The sequence below is a fragment of the Mobula birostris genome, chromosome 3, assembly GCF_030028105.1.
Source record: "Mobula birostris isolate sMobBir1 chromosome 3, sMobBir1.hap1, whole genome shotgun sequence".
NCBI classification, from domain to species: Eukaryota; Metazoa; Chordata; class Chondrichthyes; order Myliobatiformes; family Myliobatidae; genus Mobula; species Mobula birostris.
In genome coordinates, this window is record NC_092372.1 from 103,657,991 (window position 1) to 103,680,767 (window position 22,777).

A 22,777-nucleotide genomic window follows, 5' to 3' on the forward strand; every position below is an offset into this window, starting at 1 on the left:
CTGACTGAAGCCTGGCTGAAGCAGGCTGCCAAAGCAAAACGTTCAGCTAGTTGATTAGCACATGCCTGCAGTACTTGGCCAGGTACACCATCAAGATCAGATGCTTTCTCTTCGTTCATCCTGATGAAGACTGCTCTCAGAGATCAAACCCAAGTAAATTTTGGCATGTTGGAAGAGTGATGCTTATCAAATTGCCTGAACAGACTATGGCATTGACTACCTCACAGGTGGCAGATCAATAATTAAGTCTCACATTACTTCTAAAGTATTTTACAGCAAAGTAAGGGGCTATATGCATATGATCAATATAGAAACTGAAATATCAATTGTTTGGCGACAATAAAGTAAAGTAAGTACTATTTGCAGGGCCAAGGATTCATGATAGTAGCTTTTGAATTCCTGTGATTAACCACATATTTACATACTCGGAGAATTACCAACCGGCTTCCTTCATAATAACGGGAAGTACTCACAGTGCGGTCATTATTCTCACAACAAATCCTCCGAGGAGCGCTGTGTTGACTTCCAGGGATATGTGAAGGGCTGGAGTTCCTTCTTCCTCCACAAGGTGGCGTGGAGCACATGCTGTGTGATAAAGTTGCACTTCAAGTCTTTAAATCTTCCCTTCTCATCCTGAGTGCATGTCCTCCAGTTTTAGACTCCTGTACCCTGGGAAAAAGACTGTGAACACATTATTCATTATGACATAGTATCATAATGCTACAAAACACACAAAATGCTGGTGGAACGCAGCAGGCCAGGCAGCATCTATAGGAAGAAGTACAGTCAACATTTCAAGACTCGGCCCGAAACGTCAACTGTGCTTCTTCCTATAGATGCTGCCTGGCCTGCTGCATTCCATCAGCATTTTGTGTGTGTTTCTTGAATTTCCAGCATCTGCAGATTTTCTTGTGTTTGCGTATCATAATTCTAGAGACTTACTAGTTTGAACGGCAAAAGAACTAAGGTTAAGAATCAAATAGAGAATCTTCAACTCAAGTGTCAAATCTGTCCTCCTATACGGCTCTGAAACTTGGAGACTGACATCAGAAGTAATCAGAAAAACCCAGACCTTCATCAACAAATGCTTGTGTCAGATTTTGGGGCTAACATGGACAGATTATGTGAACAATACAGAATTATGGCAAAGGACCAACCAGACACCAATTGAGTCAGAGATCAAAATAAGGAAGTGGTGCTGGATAGGACACATGTTGAGGAAGCCCCCGAATAGTTTAACCAGACAAGCTCTCACATGGAATCCTCAGGGCAAGCGAAAGCGAGGTAGGCCCAAGTCCACATGGAGGAGTGAAGTGTTAACCGACGCCAGGAGAGTGGGAATGACATGGTCACAGCTGGAGAGATATGCACAAGACAGGTTGATCTGGAAAGAGGTTGTTGATGGCCTATGCTCACTAGTGAGTTGAAAGGCAGAAGAAGAGACATTATTCATACCTCTCATGACTTTACTTATCTTTATGATTACCCCTCAGCCTCCTGCACTCCAAAAAAGAAAGCCACAGCCTTCCTTTTAACTCAAGCCCACCAATCTCATTAGTATCCTTGTAACTTCTGGCATACTTTCCAGTTTAATGATATCATTCCTTTAGCCGGGTGACCATGAATTCCTGCAAGTTTGATGTTGTAACTTCAAACAATATTCCAAGACGGGTCTCATAATCAGCTTGTACAGTTGCAACTCCTGCTCTCAGACCACTGACAGTTAAAGGCAAATGTGTCAAATTATTTCCTCATTACCCTCTACCACTTTCACAGAACAGTGTACCTGTACCCCTCGGTCTCTCCGTAGACCACTGCTCTCCAGGGCCCTGTCATTTACTGTGTAAGTCCTGCCCTGGGTTTACTAGCAAAAAAAAAAGCACCTCACACATGTCTGAGTTAAATTCCATCTGCCATTCCTTGGCCCACTTCCACAGTTCGTGTAGATTCTCTTGTAATCTCAGACAATCTTCTTTACTGTCCACACTACCGCCAATTTTTATATCTTCTAGAGACTTCCCATTCAGGTTAATAACATCGCTAACAAAATCTTCATATGGATGTCAAACAACACTGAACCCAGGGCAGATCCCCGTGGCACACCATTTTGGTCACATGGCCCTGATATGCTACAGACTTGATCGGTTTATAACCATTATTACTGTATATCTGTAAAATTCACAGGCTTAAGTTAAAAATTCTGCATGCTTAGTTTTGCTTCTGAATATTAGCGAGCCTAACCTTACATTTCTTGCAGACTCTACCGAATATTCCGTCTCATCATAATGAAAATATTCTTCACAGGTCAACACATACATTGTTTATTTATAAAGGTTCGTTTTGAAGATGGGACACAATCTGTCGTTTTCTTTTCTACAAGGGATGATTTTATTATCTGTTTCAATATTATAATGAGTTTTTAAATTATTTATGTCACCCCTGAAATTACACCGCCAAACTCGCAGAAATTCGCTCTCTCGAAGACCTCGCACTACCGCTTCTGACCACTAGATGGCAGGGTGTGTACAGAACGTAACTTCTGAGTTTTGTTTGATTTTCTTCCAACCTAAAGTTGGAACTTCTCTACGCTTGTTGCCTGAAAATACCAGTATCAGTGTTACAGTGAAAAACTGTTTAATTTTAAAAGCAATAAATGAAGCATAATCACTACATAAAAGTTACCTCGAATTACAAGTGTGCATAAGTCTCTGTTACAGTTGCAAAAGAAGGTCGTTATAAATTGTACCGTGATTAGGTTAGGATTAATCGGGATATGTCGAGGGTTGCTGTGGCGGCGTGGCTCGAAGGAAGGGCTTACTTACTTACTTCGCTCTGTATCGCTCAATAAACGAATGAATGAATAAATAAATAAATAAATAAATAAATAAATAGTGTACCGCGCCTATTTCTCAATATGCCTGTGTGTCTATTTCTCTGGACGTCAGCTCCCTCTTCCGAAGCAATTAACCGGTGGGAATATTGAACAGGTCCATCAACATCTGGATTCAGAGGAGATGAAATGAGCGGGCTTTCTGAGGGCAAGACTGCAGATCAAGAATTAATTCGTCTATCCCGATACATCAGCCGTGTGACGTTAACATTCATTACTTCATTACTCCAGACTACCTGGAGATGCTAGGGGTTAGGGTTCTATTTGTGTTGCTGTTTTGCACAAATCCTGTTTGTTAATAGATGTTACTCTATTTAATGTGATTACAATTCACAGATATTTAGAGTTTGCAATCCTTGCATTTTCATCGTTGTAAAAATGGAGTTATCGAGAGAGAGGAAGGAGCCATTTTTATTAAAAAGTGACAGATGCCAGTCATAAACAAGTTAACACATAATTACTTGCATGTGTATGCGCGCGAGTTAAATTGCTGTGCTATATCGTTTTGTTTCTGCATCATTTTTCAGCTATTTCGCTGTTCTTATTTCCTTCTGCAGTCCTAGTTGCTCTGATCTGCCCAGTCTTTCTTTCACCTTCGTGACTGCGTGTGTCTGCAGCGTTAATGGAATAAGGCATTTTCGCCGTGGAGGATGGGGGTGGGGGGGGGTGCAGGTGCGATTAACTGCAATTTGTGTCAATTGGAAACCGCCTTGTATCTGAAATCTTGCAACCATAAAAGTCGCAGTGTGACAATAAAAACACATTATTGGTGCCAGTATCACACTGAGTCTCCCCGCGTGCTGCATTAAATAGACCGCTCAGCACTACACGCAGATCGAAACCACGGTGTGCAGATTTCAAGTCATCCAAAGAAAACAACAGAAATCTCAAAGATCCATTACTATGCTGACCAGCATCCAGAATGTAGCTATGATTTTGGATGGAGATTCGATTGGATTTCTTTAGCCGAGTGGATTCATCGCCTCCAAAAACTTCGCTCAACTCAAGTAGATATTATCGACAAAGACCGAAGAATGAAATTAACATAGAATTTGATAGTAACGCAATAAAACGGTGGACTCGCAAACAAAGGATATATTTCCAAATTTAGTGCAAAATGATTCTTGGTAAATGGTGCTAATGATTTGAAATATGGTGTTTATACGCTCGTTCTTGCTCCGGCTGGTTGATCCGAACGCTGCCGCTGCTCGAGCTTTCATTCAGACAGTCACTCTGTTATTGGTTAAAATGGCGCGTTCCCTTTCTTTGATTGGCTTTTCCCTCCGCATTCTTTGTCTCTTGCAATTGGTGAAGGTAACTATACTGGTCTGTGATTGGTCAGTTGGATGTCCGCGTGTGGATTGGTAGAAGCCAAGAACAGGACAAGTGAGCAGAGTTTGAGCTCAACTTCTGGTCACATTTACCTCTCCACTGTGGAAAGCCAGTTCAGTGAGACAGAAAGAGCCAGATACTGATGCTCACACATTGCCTCTATGCAATCCGACACAACCTTTACTTGTTTCTTGCAGACTCGGCTTTGCGGAATTTAGAAGAGAGCAAGACAAAAAAAGCCACATTTCAGATACAAGGGTAGCTTCACTGGCAGCCACCCAAGTTTTGTCTGCATTTATTTAGCATTCCTCTCCCCTCACTCTCTCTCAAAATAATCGTGGGATCTTAAGCGAAGAAAAATAAACTGGACTAACAGAGTTGGAAATTTGCAATGCAAATGATTACTTCAAGGTAAGAAATACTATTTCTTTCCCACCTATTCCCACCCTCAAAGGAATATCACGGCAAAATAAAATTAGCAGTGAAATTTTCTTGAGACCTGTGTTATATCAGACGTCGTATGTCATAGTTCGCTTTAAAAATTATTTTGGCGCATACTATCGATTACTGTATTTAATCTAGACAGTGTAATACACTTGTTATATATAAATTTAAAAAAACATAATTGGTCCTTCGCTCACCCTATTCGCCTATCTGCGAACGCGACTTAGCACTTACAAATGGTTAAAACAACCAATTTTGGACCAGCGAATTTCAGATAATAGTTCGCTTTCACTTTTAAATTCGAATTAGGGGAAGACGTGGTGGGGGGGGGCGGTGGTGGACAAGCATTGCCGAGGATTTTTAAAATTGTTTCACTAATGTGCAACTGGTGAAGTGTTTTGATTTGCATGTGAAGGGTATAAAGGGATTTATTGCCTTTCGTTGATATTACGTTGCCCGAAATACAATCAGAAATGCTACTGAGAAATAAAAACAGAAAATATTGGAAACACTCGGCGGGTCAGGCAGCATCTGTGGCAAAAGAAACAGTCACTTTCCAGCAATGCTGTTTTTTGTTCATGATTTTCAGCACGCGCTTTCTGTTTAAGTTTCCATGTTGTCGGGAAAGTTGTTTCCCATAAACAAGCTTCCAGGCGAGCTTCTGACTACGAGTGCTTACTTCTGAAAGGATGGCGTCAATCGGGCTTCCATCCTCTGTACCATGTTAAGCACCAGTCAGGTAGAATTGTATCTGTAGCTGGTACTTCCGGAAACTTTCTCTGTTACCAAATATACCGTAAATGTGGAGCCTTGCGTTTTATTTTGCATATCGGGGAAAGAAAAAAATAACATATTCCAAGCGTTAAACTTCGGTGCACGTATGAACGGTGCCGCATCGACACACAATTTCGTTCATTATTGGTATCGGGTCAGTCACCGGCTGAGTGTCATAAAGGAGTTCCATAATGAAATGGCATTTGGCGGTAGAGAAAGGTTGTCTCGACCGCAAACATTAGTGAATGTGACATTGTCGCTGTTTGATAATTTCGCATCCACGGCTTCAGATATGGCTGATTGAACTTGTGTTGCAGTAGACCAGCAACCATGCCATCTGTGATCTTGACCACACTGTAAGCGCCAGTCAAGCTAACCCACGCCTCTTTTTCATAATTCTTTCAACAAAAGGTACCCTTCAATTTCAAAAATCAAACTTGTGCTGGCATCAAAACGCCAAAAGAGACATTAACTGCGAGCCGCCAGTACCAGTCTTTACAAGGGTTAAACCCAGTTCCCCACACCACTCGCCTTCCGCGACTGAGATCCGGGATGGCACATCGACACCCTACTTGGAGAGGAAAAAGCGGTGCGTTGTGGCACTGAGGTCGATTTAGTTAAGGTCCAGTAAAGTACAGGCTTGATTAAATCTAAACTTTTGGTCAGAAACTATGGCCTGAATTGTTCTCTGTACCTCGCGGTCAGCAAGCTTTTCGTATCTGAGCTCAGTTCGTGCAGGACTGGGTCAGAAACCACCGGGCTCCGCCGCGGCAGGAAAAGGACTCGTTCGGAGCGCCGCTTTCTGCTGTTTCTTTTCATCTTTTGTCCCGTATGATCTTGGTTTTCTTTCGACAGCTTGAACACGTCGGTTCATGTCTAGTTCTTTAGCTTTACTCTTCTACTCGGCTTTCGCCTTGACTAACATTCGTCCTAGTGGACTAAGAGTAGTGTTGGGATCAATCGTGGACGCAAGCGCCACCTTTTTTTGTTCAATATCCTCTAATGCAGATGGTTATCAGTTCGGTGATCATTTAACCCTTTAGTAGCACCGTTATAAAGACTGCACAAATTCACCATGTAAAGCTTCAACTTTCAGAAAACTAACGGTGATTAATAATCTACTGAAAAAGCAACGAGCAGTGTCCGTTTGTGAAATACTAGGTGCACTGGTAATAATACTATGATATAAGATTGTTGCTAAAGCTGCCACAAGCTGGCGATATCCTGTCAGTGCATATCGCTGATCTGGAACTCATTAATAAATACTATTTACGAGGATTCAAATTCCCCAATTAACCCCCGCTGGAAATTGATTCTCCTGCAACGCCCGTTAAAAACATACAAATAGTATTGTAACAGAATGTCTTTGTTATGTCTGCTTTTCCACGCTAGGGTGCCTTGGCCAAGTTGTGTTGAAGGCGGATTTCGTTTCGAAAGCAGTAGAACTCTACAATATCTCGAGTTTAAAATAACGCAAATATAACAATATCAAAATTAGATACTGTACATCGTTTCACAAAAGCACACAGCAGTTTTTAATTACTTGCAGAAGAGAGCAGTGAAATTCCACAGTGTGCGCGCAGCCTTGCAATCTAGGGTCATCCTGTAAGGAAGTGGTTGGATTGGACCCTTTAGAAATATATGCAACCACGACCTTCTTTCGATGTATATTTGGCATGTAGACCCTGCTTAACACGACTGGATAGGAAAGGACAAAGGGTCGGTTTATATATATAATATACACACACACTTTTCTATATATTATAATCACGATAAGTAGCGATTCCTTCTTTTGCAGATGAGAGCTCGTTACTTTAATCAAGTCGTCGCGGTTAACTTTCAAACAGACATGAGTAAGGAAATAATAGGCGTCTTGCAGTGTAATCCGATCTCTGCTTCTCTTTAATACAATGTGCGAGGTGACCGCAGCATAAATCAAAACAAAATCCCAGTCTCCTTTTGCGCAGTGTGCAACGTATCGGGCTGTGGAGATGATTCCTGAACCGTGCACATCATTAGTGTTTCCTTCTTCGCTGTACTTGTGACGGAAATATGATGACATGCAAACTACCATCTACTCTGTAGTTTATTAGATTACAAGTCCATTTACATTAACTTTGAACTTGATGTCATAAATAAAAGATTCAAGATGTTTTCGAATCCGGCTAATTTTCATTGAATGTAGTATTTGTCTTTTAATATGAGTAAACATATCAATATCAACGCTAACCGTTTCCGAGAATAATAGTTTTGCATTTTAATAACGCCTCTGAAAGACAGACGTGAATAGCTATATTTTATACATTTTAATGAATATTTCATAAAGTCGGTTAAATTGAGTGGAAATTCTATAAAGATCGGGTTTCAAGCCCTGTGCACTTCGGTTTAAATTTATTGCATAACTTCAATTAATGTTGAACATGTTATTAAAACTGCTAATTTTACAACGCAGCGTTTTGGGCATACCCAGGATAAAGCCTTAAACTCTTCAAGGAACCAGAGAGGAAATCTACTATATATCTGTCGAGAAATCTCTTCTAAATCCCTGTACGCTTCACTTTGTTTGCTTGTAATGAAACAGGTGTTTAACCTGTCAGACCAATCATTGAAACAAAGTGGATCATTTAGCACTTCAGTGGAATTTTGGCTCGTTTATGAACTAGCTACAAGTACTTGAATAGGTTCCATTTCCTTTAATGCCCTGTCTTTATTAGCAATTAATTAACCTTAAATTAGAAATTAATTTCTATCATATTTGGCATGTAACTGTGTAGGCAATGTATCCACCATCCCTGTACTTAGGTTCATCTCCACTGCTAGTTCCAGTTACCCTCCACTCCATAATCCCCACTCCCCCATCACTACTTACCAATCTATATTTCTCAAGCAGCAGGTGTCCCATTTCCTTTATCTACCAAATCCATCCTGGGAGGCTTCATTTAAAGTGTCCCTCTAATTATCAGTTATAGACAGTTGTGTGTTAACATTTGAAATTCAGATTTTGATCATTTTCTGCATGAATCTGATGCCCTTACCATATGGACCACAAGTCTGTTCTGACATCTGTAATTCCAGCTTTTCACCATTTGTGTGGAACTTCATTTGTCATTTTTAGGTACATATCTATTAAATTAATAACTTTTTTTAAAAAAATCCCTTAAATTTAGTTTGTTAATGTCTGTAAATATTGTTTTTGTCTAAAATGCAACTACATTTTATGCTAGTCTTAAATAGGTAATCTTCTGTCCCAACATCTAAACCATTAATAAATCTAGTATGTAATCGAGACTCCAAAGTGACCTTTGTTGGGTACCACTCATTAAAATTCTGCCATTTGGCCAGAACCAGAAAATTGCCAGAACCTGCCAATTATTCCTTTTGGCTTTTTGCCATATAGCTACATTCCTAACTGTAAGTCATCATTATTCCTTGAACAGTGTGATTTTCACCTACCTTAACAGGCACTTACGAAGGAATTTATCAAATATTTTTGCAAGTTCAAAGCTTTTTTAAAAAAAAAACGACAGACATTCCCAGCCACTACATATTTAAAAAAAAATGAAAATAATTAGATCAGGTTTGTCAGACATCACCTACCTCTTATAAGTAGAGGTTAACTTTCTCTAATCAGCTGAGAAGTTTAAAGGTCTTCTGTGCTTAATTTGGAGACTTAAGTGGTTTCCTAATACCAGACATTAAGAAAACTGGTGTAGAATTTGTTTGCCTCACTCATATTTTCCAGATATACAATGTTCTCACTGACCTTTAGAGAAGCCACCTGATCCCAGGTACATGTGTATCTTTGATTTAATTAGTTTTTTAAAAAACTTGTTATAAGTATGAGCGACCTATCCTTATTTCAATATTGGGATGTCTTGGCATTTTATTCTCATCTGGTTTAGGCAGGCTCATTGTAAATGGGATTTCATGGATAAAGAGAACAGCCATGTTAACCCTAGGACCAGAATTGGTGCGGGGTGGGGTTGTTATAAATAACAATAGCCTTGAAAACAAGAACTTAACGACATACCTGATTGCTCAGAGGAGCCCTTCTGTTTCTTACACGACTTTGTTCAGTTCATTAGTTTTCTTGTCATGGTCAACAATTTCTTGTATTTCTATGGCCTCAGCTTTATGTTCATTTGCTTACAGTTCCAGTGTCGTCTTATCTGTCTGATGTTGTCCCTCCCTTCTTCAAGACCTCCCGTTCACACTGGCCCCATCTTTCTATGTCTTTTTCCCTTTTAAATTCCTTCTCATAACTTCTCTCCGTATTATGTTCCTATTTCCAGGTTTAATTCCCACCTTGTGCTATTCTGAATCTGTTCCTTTGCTTTTGAGCAGTCTGACAGTAAAATGGTCTGCTGAATAATAATTTAAATTGCATTTTAAATCACAGGATTGAAAAATAATCTGGTGGTAGGTTTACCTCAAATATTCACTGTTCAGCCAGAGGCTAAACGCCTCTTTCTATACCATAGTCCCATTTTAAGGTGGTCTTTGTCCTGACGATCAAATTAACCAGGCTATCAGAGCAGCCCACGCGGCGCATTCAACAACCCCAATTCGCATGATATGTGCACACTCCCTTCCTGGAAGTAGAGAACAAACGAAGATTTAATGGTTGTTTTAGTGCTGAAGATGACAGCATTTTTTTGTACTCAGTCATGTTCATTTGCATCTGCAGTACTGTCCAAACATTTAAGTGTCTTCAACTTAGTAAAATGTTATCAAGCATTCTTTGACAAGGAGTCACGGAAAGACACGAGTATGATCTGTATCTAAACAATTGAACATGTATGCTTTCAGGACCAACATCGCCCCCAAGGCCAGAACAATTCGTTTCAATGGTGACGCAATTATAATACTTACGTGAGATTACGCTAGGGACGCGATTATCAGATAGCCAAGAACTAAGAGAGTCCTAAAAGGACGACCCATCCATGAAGGCTAGCTTCTCTTCCACAATCGAAAACCACAACGACAGAGGGTTTGAAGGCAAACTTTATCATATGTATGATGCGAAGGGAATTCGAAACGGGAACCTTAAATCCCCGAAACCTTCTCGGATTCCTGATTGTTTTTTAAAAATTTATTTAGCTATGGTGGCATATAAAAAGGGCAGAACAAAGTTAAATTTCGAATTTCTGACGTGTAATTTTCTGTCCGTTCTTCCAAAACTTTCCGCGACCAGCCCGATAATAACACAATGCGTTTTATCGATTCCAAATTCCGAGCTTTAAATAAACTCCCATGCTTTAGTCAATATAACATTTTTCAGATTCTCCTTGATTGCGTTCATGCGAAATGTGACCGCAGGACTTGTGAACATTTATTCGGTGACTACCGAAAGCTAGGGGTTGTAGTGGGCGGGGGCTTGGGCTGATAGCTTTCGCACAGGGTCCCTGAAGCATACGGAGGGAGGAATGTTAAGGATAATGGTGGGGGTGGGGGTGGGGGGAGATGGCTTGGATGGAGGAAGAGTGGAGGGCATCGCGTGTCAGGTGGGAGGGGAATCTGGGGCAAAGTAGATTGTGGGAGTTAAGCCTTTTCAGGACCCATACGTAAATGCTCACCGAAAATAGTGGCACATAACGCCTCCTGAGCACAGCTCCATCACCTAAACGCGTCTGAGATGAGAACTGTAACTCCAAGCCCACTCAGCGAGAGGATCGCATCGTGAAGGAGTGATCATGCTGGCAGTGGTGTGAGGAGAGGCAGAAAATGAGATGGGGAAGAAATGGGGGATTGCTGTAACCCAATACAGTATCTGGCTCAACAGCCCACAGCCTTTCACTTTCAGCTCTTAGTCCCAATAACAAAGCTCCCCGAAGCGCATTTTACAAATTGAGCAGCCTGCCCACGTGCCAATTATAATTATGTCGGCTGCGAGAGAAAAAAAGACTCCTGTCTATCAATTTGAACTTAAATCATGATATTCACACTCTGCTACCAAAATGATAAATATTTAAATCTAACGTGATTGAAAGGCACGTTCGGTGATTAAAATAAATAATCACATAACTCTTGAATTCATGTGTGCCATTTAAATCAATCTGAAAAAGGAGCAGGTGTGGCGGGTTTAACGAGATCAATGGAAAGCAGTGTGTATAGGTTCCAGCAGCGGCCTCATTGCTTTTAATGAACCCCGATAATGGAAACGATTACCGCGAAGAGCTGTCAAAAATATGTCCACAGAGTTCATAAGGAGGCCAGGTGTCCAAATCCTGCACCAAATAACAACGTGTTTTTTGGACAATTGCCACCGGGTATTGGGAATACCTTCCATTACCTGTCATTCCTCGAGAGAGGGAGCGAGAGAGAAGTGACAAGCAATCATAAGTAAAAATCAATATAGGGAGATGGAGAGATATTTGCAGAGTGCAATGGATGACATTGACAGAGTACAATTCCAGCTGGCAATTTGAGTCCAATCACACCCGGGGTGCTGACCCATTAGCCTGGTTTTCCTAAAGGTCACAGTAATGTAGAGATTACATACTTTATCTTCGAACGCCGCTCTCCTTCCCCAGTCGCCTGGCCATTACAACAAAACGAGCTGAGGTCAGTGCCGGCGTGGAGCGAACTCTGGCGACTTATCTTTTTGTAATTTGTCATAGGAACACAGTTACGCCATACAAGTATTTCTTACAGTGTAAGTGTTTCAATGTGTGTCATTATGCCTGATTGTGAATTTCCAGATAAAATTTACATTCATGTGTCGTCTTCTGCAACAGATATTGTTCTCAGACCGTTACTAGCATATTGAAACATAACCCGATAGAGTCGTATTCGTGGATGTTAAGGGGTGAATAATAGGAAAGAGTATTCAAAGGGCCCTAAAAGTGAGACTAAAGAAGTAAAAAGAATCCGGGAGAGAATCTTGTGTTCGGATAGCACCTACGGTGAAGTGATTGAAACTGAGATTGTGTAAGAGGGAAGAAATGGAAGAACCTGGAGGTCTGAGAACGTTGCAGTGATGTTCAAGGTTTAGGGCGCGGGGGGGGGGGGGTGGATGTGAAAGGCACAACGATCATTTTCATGTCAAAACATTGTTGGATCATGAGCCAGTATATGCGAGCCAGATAATAGCTGAATGGGATCTGGTCTGGTGGAATGTTACACAAACAGTAGTTTTGAATGAGATCATATTCATGAGGCGTCAGGATGGAAACTCAGCCATCGGAACTACCACGTGTCCTGGGCATTGACCAGCTCATACAGCGAATTGTCTATTTTTTGTTGATTACGACAAACGATGTTGTACATTCAACTAATACAGACTTTGGGATCACGTAAGAGTGAAGTTTCAGTTTTTATGAAGTAAAGTGGTTTATCTGCAAACAAGGCAGGGGCGCTGAAATGGCCTCAGAACTGATAGTCGCATGACTTCTTTCCGTTGCCTTTCCGAAAGCTGGCTGAAGAGACAATGCTTTAAGTTTTATCGTGCAAAGGAGGATTTCCTCCAACGATCCAATATATCAGTCGAGAACTCGAGATAGATGTTTTACTTTAGATTAGTCTTTAAATTTCATTTGAGAGTAACGCCAATTTCCTTTGAGCATTAACAATAGAGGTTTAGATTTTAATGTTAGGTCATAGAACCATCTGAGCTTTACCTCCCTATCACGATTCATATTTAACCCATTCTTAGAATCTCGATATTCAGGTGCTGATGCTCACCCATAAATGAATGTGAGTAACTCTTCTGCTCGAATGTTGTTTTATTGCGCTCATATGAAGTGACTTGTAATATTTTCCAGCATTGAAGTAAGTTTTTGCTTGCGCGTTTACGGTCCAGTGTTCTATTATTGTACTAAGATTCTAACTGAGTTGCAGATGAGTTCAGAACGGATCGACTGAATTGTGAAAAAGATTTAAAAACTTGCGGAAAATATCGAAAATGTATTAACTTCAATACATTGCAGAATTCGCGAGACATATTCGTTCAATGGAAGAAGAAAATTTAAACTACATTCCGTTAACAGCAATTTTAACTGCTTCTAATACGGCTCCTGTCCTTCCCTCAGCAGTCAGTTGCCATTATTCAGCGAGAACTGAGGAGCTGGCAGGGTGTGGTGGCCCTGATGCCTTGCTTGTTGTGGGTGGGGCTGCTTCACAATTGGGTCAGGGGAGCCGCGGTCCCAACACATGGCCCGATTCACTCCCTGTGCCACCGGCCGTCTCTTGTGGAGCGGCGGGTTGCTCTGCTGGACCTCTCGATGATCGCCGGGATGGACCCCTGCGGGTCTTCACCAGCGGTCTCTGTGCAATCTTTCTGTTTTCCCCAACCCAGTCAAGATATGGGAGAATCAGTGTGCGAGGGACCGAGCAGAACGGGACTCTGCAGTTATTACCCGGACCAAAACAACATTGTGATTGAGGCCTTGTTATGCAGAATCTGAAAAACAAATCGTTACTTAATTCATTATTTAATTTTCTTCAGCAGTCAATCGGGATTGAAGATGACTCGCTCCCAATGAGAAACACTAAGTGCAGACAAGCGTACTTTCACTATCCATTTGTCATGAATATAACTATAATTTTATAGACATTCTTTCCCTCAGCCACACCCTTTTTCATCCACACCCATCCCTTAGCGACCCAATGTTGACCCTTCCCCTTGTCTCCCCACTTTTTGTAGACCCCCATCCCTTTCTGCTGCCTCCATACCCACCCCCCTTCGCACACCACATTCCCTCTTCCTTTACCTTTCACGCACCCACCCGGTTGCAGCCGTTTAACAGCAAGGCTGCACGCTAACCACCACAGCTGAATCGAACTAAATCCCACCACGTTGCGCCACCCAAAACCTGCACTCAGTCCAACGCCGCCCCACACGTACAAAAAATTCATCTGATCCGCTGGTGTCGCGGATGTCGGCTGCCCGTGTCTTCTGCTGGCTCTTAGCAGAATATGTCACAGCGGCTGGAGGACGATTCATCCTGCATGGGTGGGACCGTCTCGCTAGGTCACTACCTTACACATTCATTGATATACTGTATATGGGGATCTTGAGGTGCAAGTCCATACCTCTCTGAAAGTGACAACACGAGTAATAAAGGTGGTAAAGAAGGTTTCGTCATCATTTGGCGGAATGAGTTTAAAACTAAGAATGTTAAGTTGCAACTATATGGACTTTTTGGAGTGATTTGTATGCTTTTGGTTTCCTCCTGACAGGAACGATGTGGAGGCTTTGCAGACAGTGTGGAAGAGATTTATGGTGATGTTGCCTGGATTACAATGCATTAGCAATAAAGACAGGCCTGAAGACTCCGGACTGTGTTCACTGGAGCGCCAGGGAATGAGGGATGAGCTAATAGAATTATATAATATTTTGAGAGGTCCATGGTGGAGCCTTTTTCCGAAGTTGAAAGTGTCAAATATTAGGGGGTATGTGGTTTAGATGAAAGGGGGCAAGTGTAAGGGAGATGTGTGGGGCAAGTTTTAACACAGAGAAGGGTAGCTGCCAGGGTAGGTGGTAGAAGCTGATGCTTTAGTAATATTTAAGAGGCACTTGAGTTGACACATGAACAGATAGGAGATCAAGGGATATTCATGCACATGAGATTAGTGGGATTGGCATAATGGTTGGTGTAGACATGATGTGCTTGCAGGGTGTGTTCCTGTGCTGTAATGTTCAGAGGGAAAACAATGATGCCCTCAGGAAGCTTTTCTCCTGCTCACCATGTGTCTCCCATGCTCAGATTCTTTACTCAAGTCCATGTTGACAACATCCACTATCCTACTCTCTTCAATTATCTTCATAACTTCCTCAAAAATGTCAATCAATCCTCCTCTGCAGATTATCTTTAATGCTGATTACCTCCAATAAGTTCATGCTTTTTAATGCAAGTAAACCTTGTGCTGAGAATCTTGTCCAATCATTTCCCTAGCATTGTCCCTCTTAATCCAAGGAAGAACATTGGCTATTCTCCAGTCTCCAGTGGCTAGAGAGGACACAAAGATATACATGAAGACCGCAGCAATTTCATTCCTTGCTTCCCTCATTACATAGGATAGAACCCACTGAAACTGTTTTCCAAGATGCCCCAAACCACCACCTCCTTGATATCACCGTGCCTTAGAATATCAAAATACTGCTCTTTACTCTCACCATCACCCAAATCCTCTTTTGTAAATACTCACTTCCTGTGGTTCCATGTGTAAATTCTCTCCTTTGCCCTTGAATGGACCTATCCTTTCCCTAACTACCCTCTTGATCTTAATGTACGTATAAAATGCATTGAGATTAGGGAGAAGAAATAAGGATTTTATTCTACTGTATGAATCATATTCTTTTGGAGGCAAAACAAAACTTTGAGCCATGTGCTAAATTGGCAATTATATTTTGTGATCTTCTGTCAATTCTTACCCTCCCAGGCACCTCTATTCCCATATTAACTACAAACCAAATTTTAGAATTATTTATATGTATTTCCTGTATTTTAACTTAAGCTGAGCTCCTGGAAATTCAGTTTGATTTTCAGACGCAACAGAAAACAAATTATGTTTATTGTTTGAAATCTTGAACTTCTGCTTTTATGACTAACATAATTACTTTTACTGATGCTTTATACTTTAACCAAAATTATTCTTTAGCCAAAGGGTGATGAAACTGTGAAATTCATTGCCACAGATGTCTGTGGAGGCCAAGTCATTGGGTATATTTGAAGCAGAGATTGATAGGTTTTTGATTTGTAGTATGTCAAAGGCAGGAGAATAGGGTTGAGAGGGACAATAAATCAGCCATGATGGAATGGTGGAGCAGACTCGGGGCTGAATGGCCTAATTTTGCTCCTATTTCTTGTTCTCTATTTTCCATTTCGTTCAATCTACTTTATGGAACTTTTAAACAAACTAGAAACCTTATTTTACTTTAAAACTGTGCATGCATCAATTAATGGAAACTTAAATTCACATTAAAGTGTGAATTTTAAAAAAATTTAAACATTAAACAAGACGTGTTACGAGTTTAAAATCTTCCTTAGGCCTAGATTGTTTTGATAAATTATGACCTGTATTAGATTCATATATATTTCAAGGGCTTGACAGAAAGTTTAAATGTAATTATGATAGTGTGTGAAAATGGGCCCATTTTTGTTACTAACTTCCAGGCTGTGTCCTTGGATGAAATTCCAGGACAGAGGTTCAGTCCATTTATCTGCGAAAGATTCAGTATGTTCATTCACGTTAGCTGTAATCATTTTAGCTTATATTTTTGTCAGTGGATCAGACAAATAAGCTGGAGGTGATATAAATGATGTATGAATAGAAACCAAACAATTGTCCAGATCAATCTTCACCCACCATCCCTGTAACATCCTCCCACAGCAATTCTATTTAAATTGCTATCAAATTTTGATGTGTGTGCCTTTTTCAAAAATTAACTGAGCATAATCATCATGTCTTTGTGTTATTTTCTTTTTTTTCACAACTTACTATGTTTAGTAGCTTGATATTTGTTTGAAGAATTGGCTGGACTGAACACTGTTTCTTTCATCTTTTTCTCTGCACCCTTTGTCATCCAAATGGTCCTGATCTTGATTCCTGTAACTTTCCTTCTAATGGGAATGTGCTTAGCTTATACCTGAAACAAATTGTAAAGATTTTTCCTGTACAGAATTCCCTGCCAATTTCTGATTTAATTTTAACAAAGTTAGATCCCCTGAAATTAGACGTTTTCTATTATCGACAATCACCATGTTCATCCCCAATCCAAACTGGGTTTGATTTCAGAAATGCCAGTGAAGAGCTTGGGCCGAGGGTATGATGCTAAGCTCAAGGGCACTGAGCAGTCTGAACAACTCAAAAAGGATACCATCATGTACATAGCTCGCATCAACAAGGCCTTGCTGCCAGGAAAACTCAAGCTGTGGTGCTTCCAGTTCGGCATACTCCCAAGACTCATGTGGCCTTTAACAGTGTATGAAATCCCCATCAGCAAGGTTGAAAAGCTTGAAAGAATGATCAGCACACGTGTAAAACAGTGGCTTGGACATCTGCGATGCTTAAGTCCTGTTGGACTGTACGGGAACGGCAAATTGGAATTACCAATTGCAAGTCTTGTGGAAGAATTCAAATGCACCAAAGCAAGGTTGGTCATGACTCTCACTGAATCTGAAGATACTGTTATTCGAACAGTGGCCCCCCATGTGGCAACGGGGAGGAAGTGGAGCCCATCTGAAGCTGTTCAGAATGCTAAGTCTGTTCTTCACTTCAGGGATGTGGTTGGCCAAGTCCAACATGGGAGAGCCGGGCTCGGGCTCGTCCCAAAGACTCCTCAATGGCACAAGGCAACATCAGTGCAGAAGAGACGACTCATGGTGGAGGAGTTGAGAAGACGGGAGGAGGCAGAGCGACACGCCAGGGCCATCTCAATGATCAAGCAGGGCCAATCGACTAATTGGGAGAGCCTGGAAAAGAGGAAACTTAGCTGACGTGACATCTGGGAGATGGAGGGATCTCGGCTAAGTTTTGTCATCAGAGCCACTTATGACCTCCTACCCACACCCCAGAAGCTGAACCAGTGATGGGGAGAAGACCCCGCTTGCTCTCTTTGTCAAGCACCTGGATCACTAAGGCACATTTTAACAGGATGCACCGCGAGCCTCACCCAGGGGCGGTACACTTGGCGGCATAACCAAGTTCTCAGACAGCTGGCATCAATCTTGGAACAGAGGCTAATCATCACAAATGCTCTCCCACAAACATCGGCAGGAAATGTCCACATTACACGATTTGTACCAGCAGGCCAACCTCCAGAGCACCATATAATATCAAAAGATGTAAGCATCCTGCAGGTTGCTCGGGATTGGAAAATGGACATGAACTTGGAAATAAAGCTTGTGTTTCCCCCAGACATTGCAGCTACAACACTCCGGCCAGACATGGTCCTGTGGTCTACAACAGCCAAGCTGGCATATGTTGTGGAATTGACAGTACCATGGGAAGATGGTTATGAGAGGAAACAGACCAAGTACTCTGAACTGGCAGCTGAAGTTGCCTAGAATGGCTGGAAGACCAAGGTTTTCCCTGTAGAAATGGGATACAGGGGATTCGTTGCTACATCTACGACCAGTCTATTGAAGAAGATGGGGGTGAGGGGTCGCTCCCTCCAATAAGCAATCAAGTCCTTGTCAAATGCAGCAGGAGAAAGCAGCAATTGGATTTGGATTAAAAGGAAAGACAACAACTGGGCTGCAAGGGTAGCAGACACCAACAGAATCAACAAGCTCATTCGTAAGGCCAGTGATGTTGTGGGGATGGAACTGGACTCTCTCACGGTGGTGTCTGAAAAGAGGATGCTGTCCAAGTTGCATGCCATCTTGGACAATGTCTCCCATCCACTACATAATGTACTGGTTGGGCACAGGAGTACATTCAGCCAGACACACATTCCACCGAGATGCAACACAGAGCGTCATAGGAAGTCATTCCTGCCTGTGGCCATCAAACTTTACAACTCCTCCCTTGGAGGGTCAGACACCCTGAGCCAATAGGCTGGTCCTGGACTTATTTCATAATTTACTCGCATAATTTACATATTACTATTTAACTGTTTATGGTTCTATTACTATTTATTATTTATGGTGCAACTGTAATGAAAACCAGTTTTCCCTGGGATCAATAAAGTATGACTATGATAAGATGAAGACAGGAGGGTATGGAACTGAGGGGGGTGTATCTGGGATGCTTGGTAGCGCCGTTGAGCCCTCTGGAGACGTCGTGGGCTTATCAGTGAAAAGTCAAAGAAGGAGGGTGCCCACCTGATGACCCTGATGACGTACCTACCCTCCCTCCTTGTCACCGCTCCAAACCCACTGCCAACATCGAGAGTGCCAACCTATCATAGAGATTGAAACATCAAGTCCTAGTAGCTCTACTGACCTCATGGTTGTCTGTGAGGAGCTATCTTTCCCGCGTTTTCACATGAATTTTCTGGACTTTACTGGTTTTTTTTCCTCATGCCAAAAAGTACTGGCTGGTAGGTTAATTAGTTATTGAAAATGGCCCCATGTTGTCATGGTCCGGATCGGGGTCCCTTTAAATTTAGCTTGTTTATGTTACGATCCGGACCGTTGATTCCCTGTTTTCCCACGTCCCTCGACTTTGGTGATTAGAGGCAATTAACACTCGGCTGAACCGGTAGTTTATAGTCTCCGGCTTTCAGCCGTTCGGTGCGGGAGCGTCTGCAAGGTTTGCACAGTCACGGCGTGTCAATGTCATCCGGCCGGAGCAAGCCTAGTCTCCGCCCGAAGCGAGTGCCGGTAATTCGCCTTTCCTCACCGGAGCAACCCTGTCCAGTTACCTCGCCAAAGCAAGCCTGCAAAGTTTCCTCATCAAGGTGGGGCCGTCAGTTAACCCGCTGGAGAGAGTCAAGAGCCGCCGTCTACTGTTCCCAGGCCAAGTCGAGAGCTCGCCACTACCCGGAGGATCCAAGTACCACGTCTCCTGGCTCCGGCAGCTTCCAAGTACCACGTCCACATCCTGGCTCCGGTGCCATCCAAGTACCACGTCCACATCCTGGCTCCGGTGCCATCCAAGTACCACGTCCACATCCTGGCTCCGGTGCCATCCAAGTACCACGTCCACGTCCTGGCTCCAGTGCCATCCAAGTACCACGTCCACGTCCTGGCTCCGGCAGCGTCCAAGTACCACGTCCACGCCCTGGCTCCGGCGGCTTCCCAGTTCTGAGTCAAGTCCTGGCCCTGGTGGTCTGTGATTCCTGTCCTATCCCCTTGTCTGAATCCCTTCTCTGCCCCTCTCGCCTCTTGCCCTCGTCCGCAGCCCCTGCCTGCACTTCAGTCTAGTTCCATCACCAGAGCTAGATAGGAACTGTCTGGTGTTCATTCGTGTTGGTCTTGTCTTGTCCTCGCCTCCGTGGGGTAAGTCTGGCCGTCTTGCCGTTGCCTCGCGAGGGGTCATGTCTTGTCCTGTCCTCGCCTCTGTGGGGTAAATCAGGCTGTCTTGCCATTGCCCCGCGGAGATTCATGAGTCCCGGCCCTATGTCCTGTAGCCAAGGAGGGGTCCTGGCTCTCTGTTCTGTGTGTGAGTCCCGGCCCTATGTCCTGTACTTAAGGAGGGGTCTCGGCTCTCTGTTCTGTGTATGTGTCCATGGTTCCATGTACCTGCTCTCCCGAGACCGAGGCTCTGTTTTCCATGTTCCTCCTCTCCCTAGCCCATGTCATGTCCATGCCTGGTTCTGGGGTCCAAGCCCGAGGCAAAACCCAGGTACTAGGTCCTTGCCCAGTCTCGGGCTCAGAGTCCATACCCTAGCCTCTTCATGTCTCCTCTAGTTCTGGGAGCCAATTCCGAGTCCTAGCCCAGACCCTTGGTCCCAGCCTGGTCGTAGTCTTCAGTCCTTGTCCAGTTCGCTGCTCCTGCTCCTGCCTTGCTCTCCTGATATCGAGCAATAAACTAAATCTAAGTAACTTCCCTTTAGTAATTGCTTTTAATTGTAACCTGTGGTAGAAGTTGTAACACCTCATTGCAAGTACAATGTGTTAACTTCCTAACCTTTTGCCACTGGTCAAGAGACCCTACTTGCAGGCTGGGTTTTTGACAGAATATTTGCTATACGTGCTAACAGGGACTGCCTGAGAGGAGCATTGTGAGGATCTTTTTGATGATAAAATGACACATGGACATAAATCAAACCATAAATTTTGACATCAGGTAGTGGGTACTGGTGAGGATGGTGAGGGAGGAGAGGGTGCAGTTTCCAGATTCTGTTATGTTGGTCACAGGTTTAACTTTTCAACTTTGTTTTCCTGGGTGGAAACCTTGCTGAGAATTGAAAAATACCAAATTACCTACTGTGCCTGTGAATTCCTTATTTTTAGGCTGTTCTTATTACATTCTGGAGGTCAGGATTGGAATCAGATTTAATAATTTAATAATACCAATATATGTCATGAAATTTTTTTTTTGTAGCAGTGTATTACAATACATAATAATAAAGCAATGCTGTGAATTACAGTGAATATATATAATATTAAATAAAGTAGTGAGGTAGTGTTCATGGGTTCAATGTCCATTCAGAAATCAGATGGCAGAGAGAAAGAAGCTGTTCCTGAATCATTGAGTGTGTGCCTTCAGGCTTCTGTACCTCCTTCCTGATGATAGCAATGAGTACAGGACATAACCTGGGTGGTGGGGGTGGGAACCTTACTGATCAATGCCACCTTTTTGAGGCATCCATCGTTAGAGGTCCTGATATAATGTGCAAACTATTTTCATTTGAGGAGAAATGAAAGCCAATCCTTCAGTTAATAGCTTTTCTCACTTTGTACTGCCTTAATTATTCACTGCAGGCATAAGGGCAATGATCTCTGCCATCTATAATAGAGGCTTATTAGTCTGTTTGTCATTTCAGTAAAAATTAATATTCCACTTACCCTATCCTGTCAAAAAACATTCTCCTTGTCTTATTTTGTATTTTGTAATAAATAGAATGGAGAATGTACAATATAAATTAAACATTTGTAAAAAAGGTAACTAAGTAGTTTGAATAGATATAGTGAGGGTGGGAGGATGGTTTAAGCAACAAAGAACTTGTAGTCATTTTTATAGTGACAACAATTTGGTCCCGAGTTTTTGACATTCCAAATTTGACTCACGCCAGTGTTTCAAGGGCATTAAATACCCTCTGGTACTTCATCGAAACATTCATTTTGTTTTTCAGACAGGCATCTAAACTTTGAGTCTGGGTAATTTTTCTGATTTGAGGTATAATATAGCTGAATCCAATTTTTATGCCCCCGTGTAACAGGGATCAGTTATTTTGCTGCTCCTTCATGCACTAAGGATAACTTCCTGCTACATTTTGGAAAATTTTCTTATCCAAATGCTTTAATTTTGTATGGGAGATAGATTTTCCAACTGACCTGTTGGGGAAGCTAATATTTAAAACAATCTAAGATTCAAAGACTTCTAAATGTATTTATGGATAATTGATAGAGATGAAATCTATCTTTTATAATTATTAAAGGAGACAATAAATATTTTGAATGATCTAACTTCACATTGTTCATCCTGTCAGAATCTGATTCATAGACAATTTCAGCAGGAAAACTTCATATATCTTTGGTCCAACACAAAAATGTATAATGGGGGTGAAGAAAGAGGGGATAAAGATTTGTGTGCAAATTGTGCTTATTCTAAGGTAACAATATCTTGTGACATCATCGTCTTATTAAATCATCTGCAACTCTGAAGTAGCAGTACCTTTCTTCTGTATGGAATAGTCACAAATAAAATAAGGCTAGTCTTTTTTTGAAATGAACAACTTAATTCATCTCCTGGAAATAGCAATACCTCATACGTTCATCAGAA

The 22,777-nt window shown here is 42.1% G+C and overlaps 1 protein-coding gene across 2 annotated transcripts in view; it reads left to right on the plus strand.

The window, feature by feature from the left end:
- The first annotated feature begins 4,298 nt into the window (after positions 1 to 4,298).
- Positions 4,299 to 22,777, plus strand: part of ndnf (neuron-derived neurotrophic factor) — a 30,363-nt gene continuing 11,884 nt past the window's right edge. For both annotated transcript variants that reach the window (XM_072251926.1, XM_072251927.1), the window contains exon 1: positions 4,299 to 4,633. In XM_072251926.1, the coding sequence (XP_072108027.1) occupies positions 4,614 to 4,633 (20 nt within the window). In that variant the 5' untranslated portion in view covers positions 4,299 to 4,613. The remainder of the gene's footprint in view (positions 4,634 to 22,777) is intronic.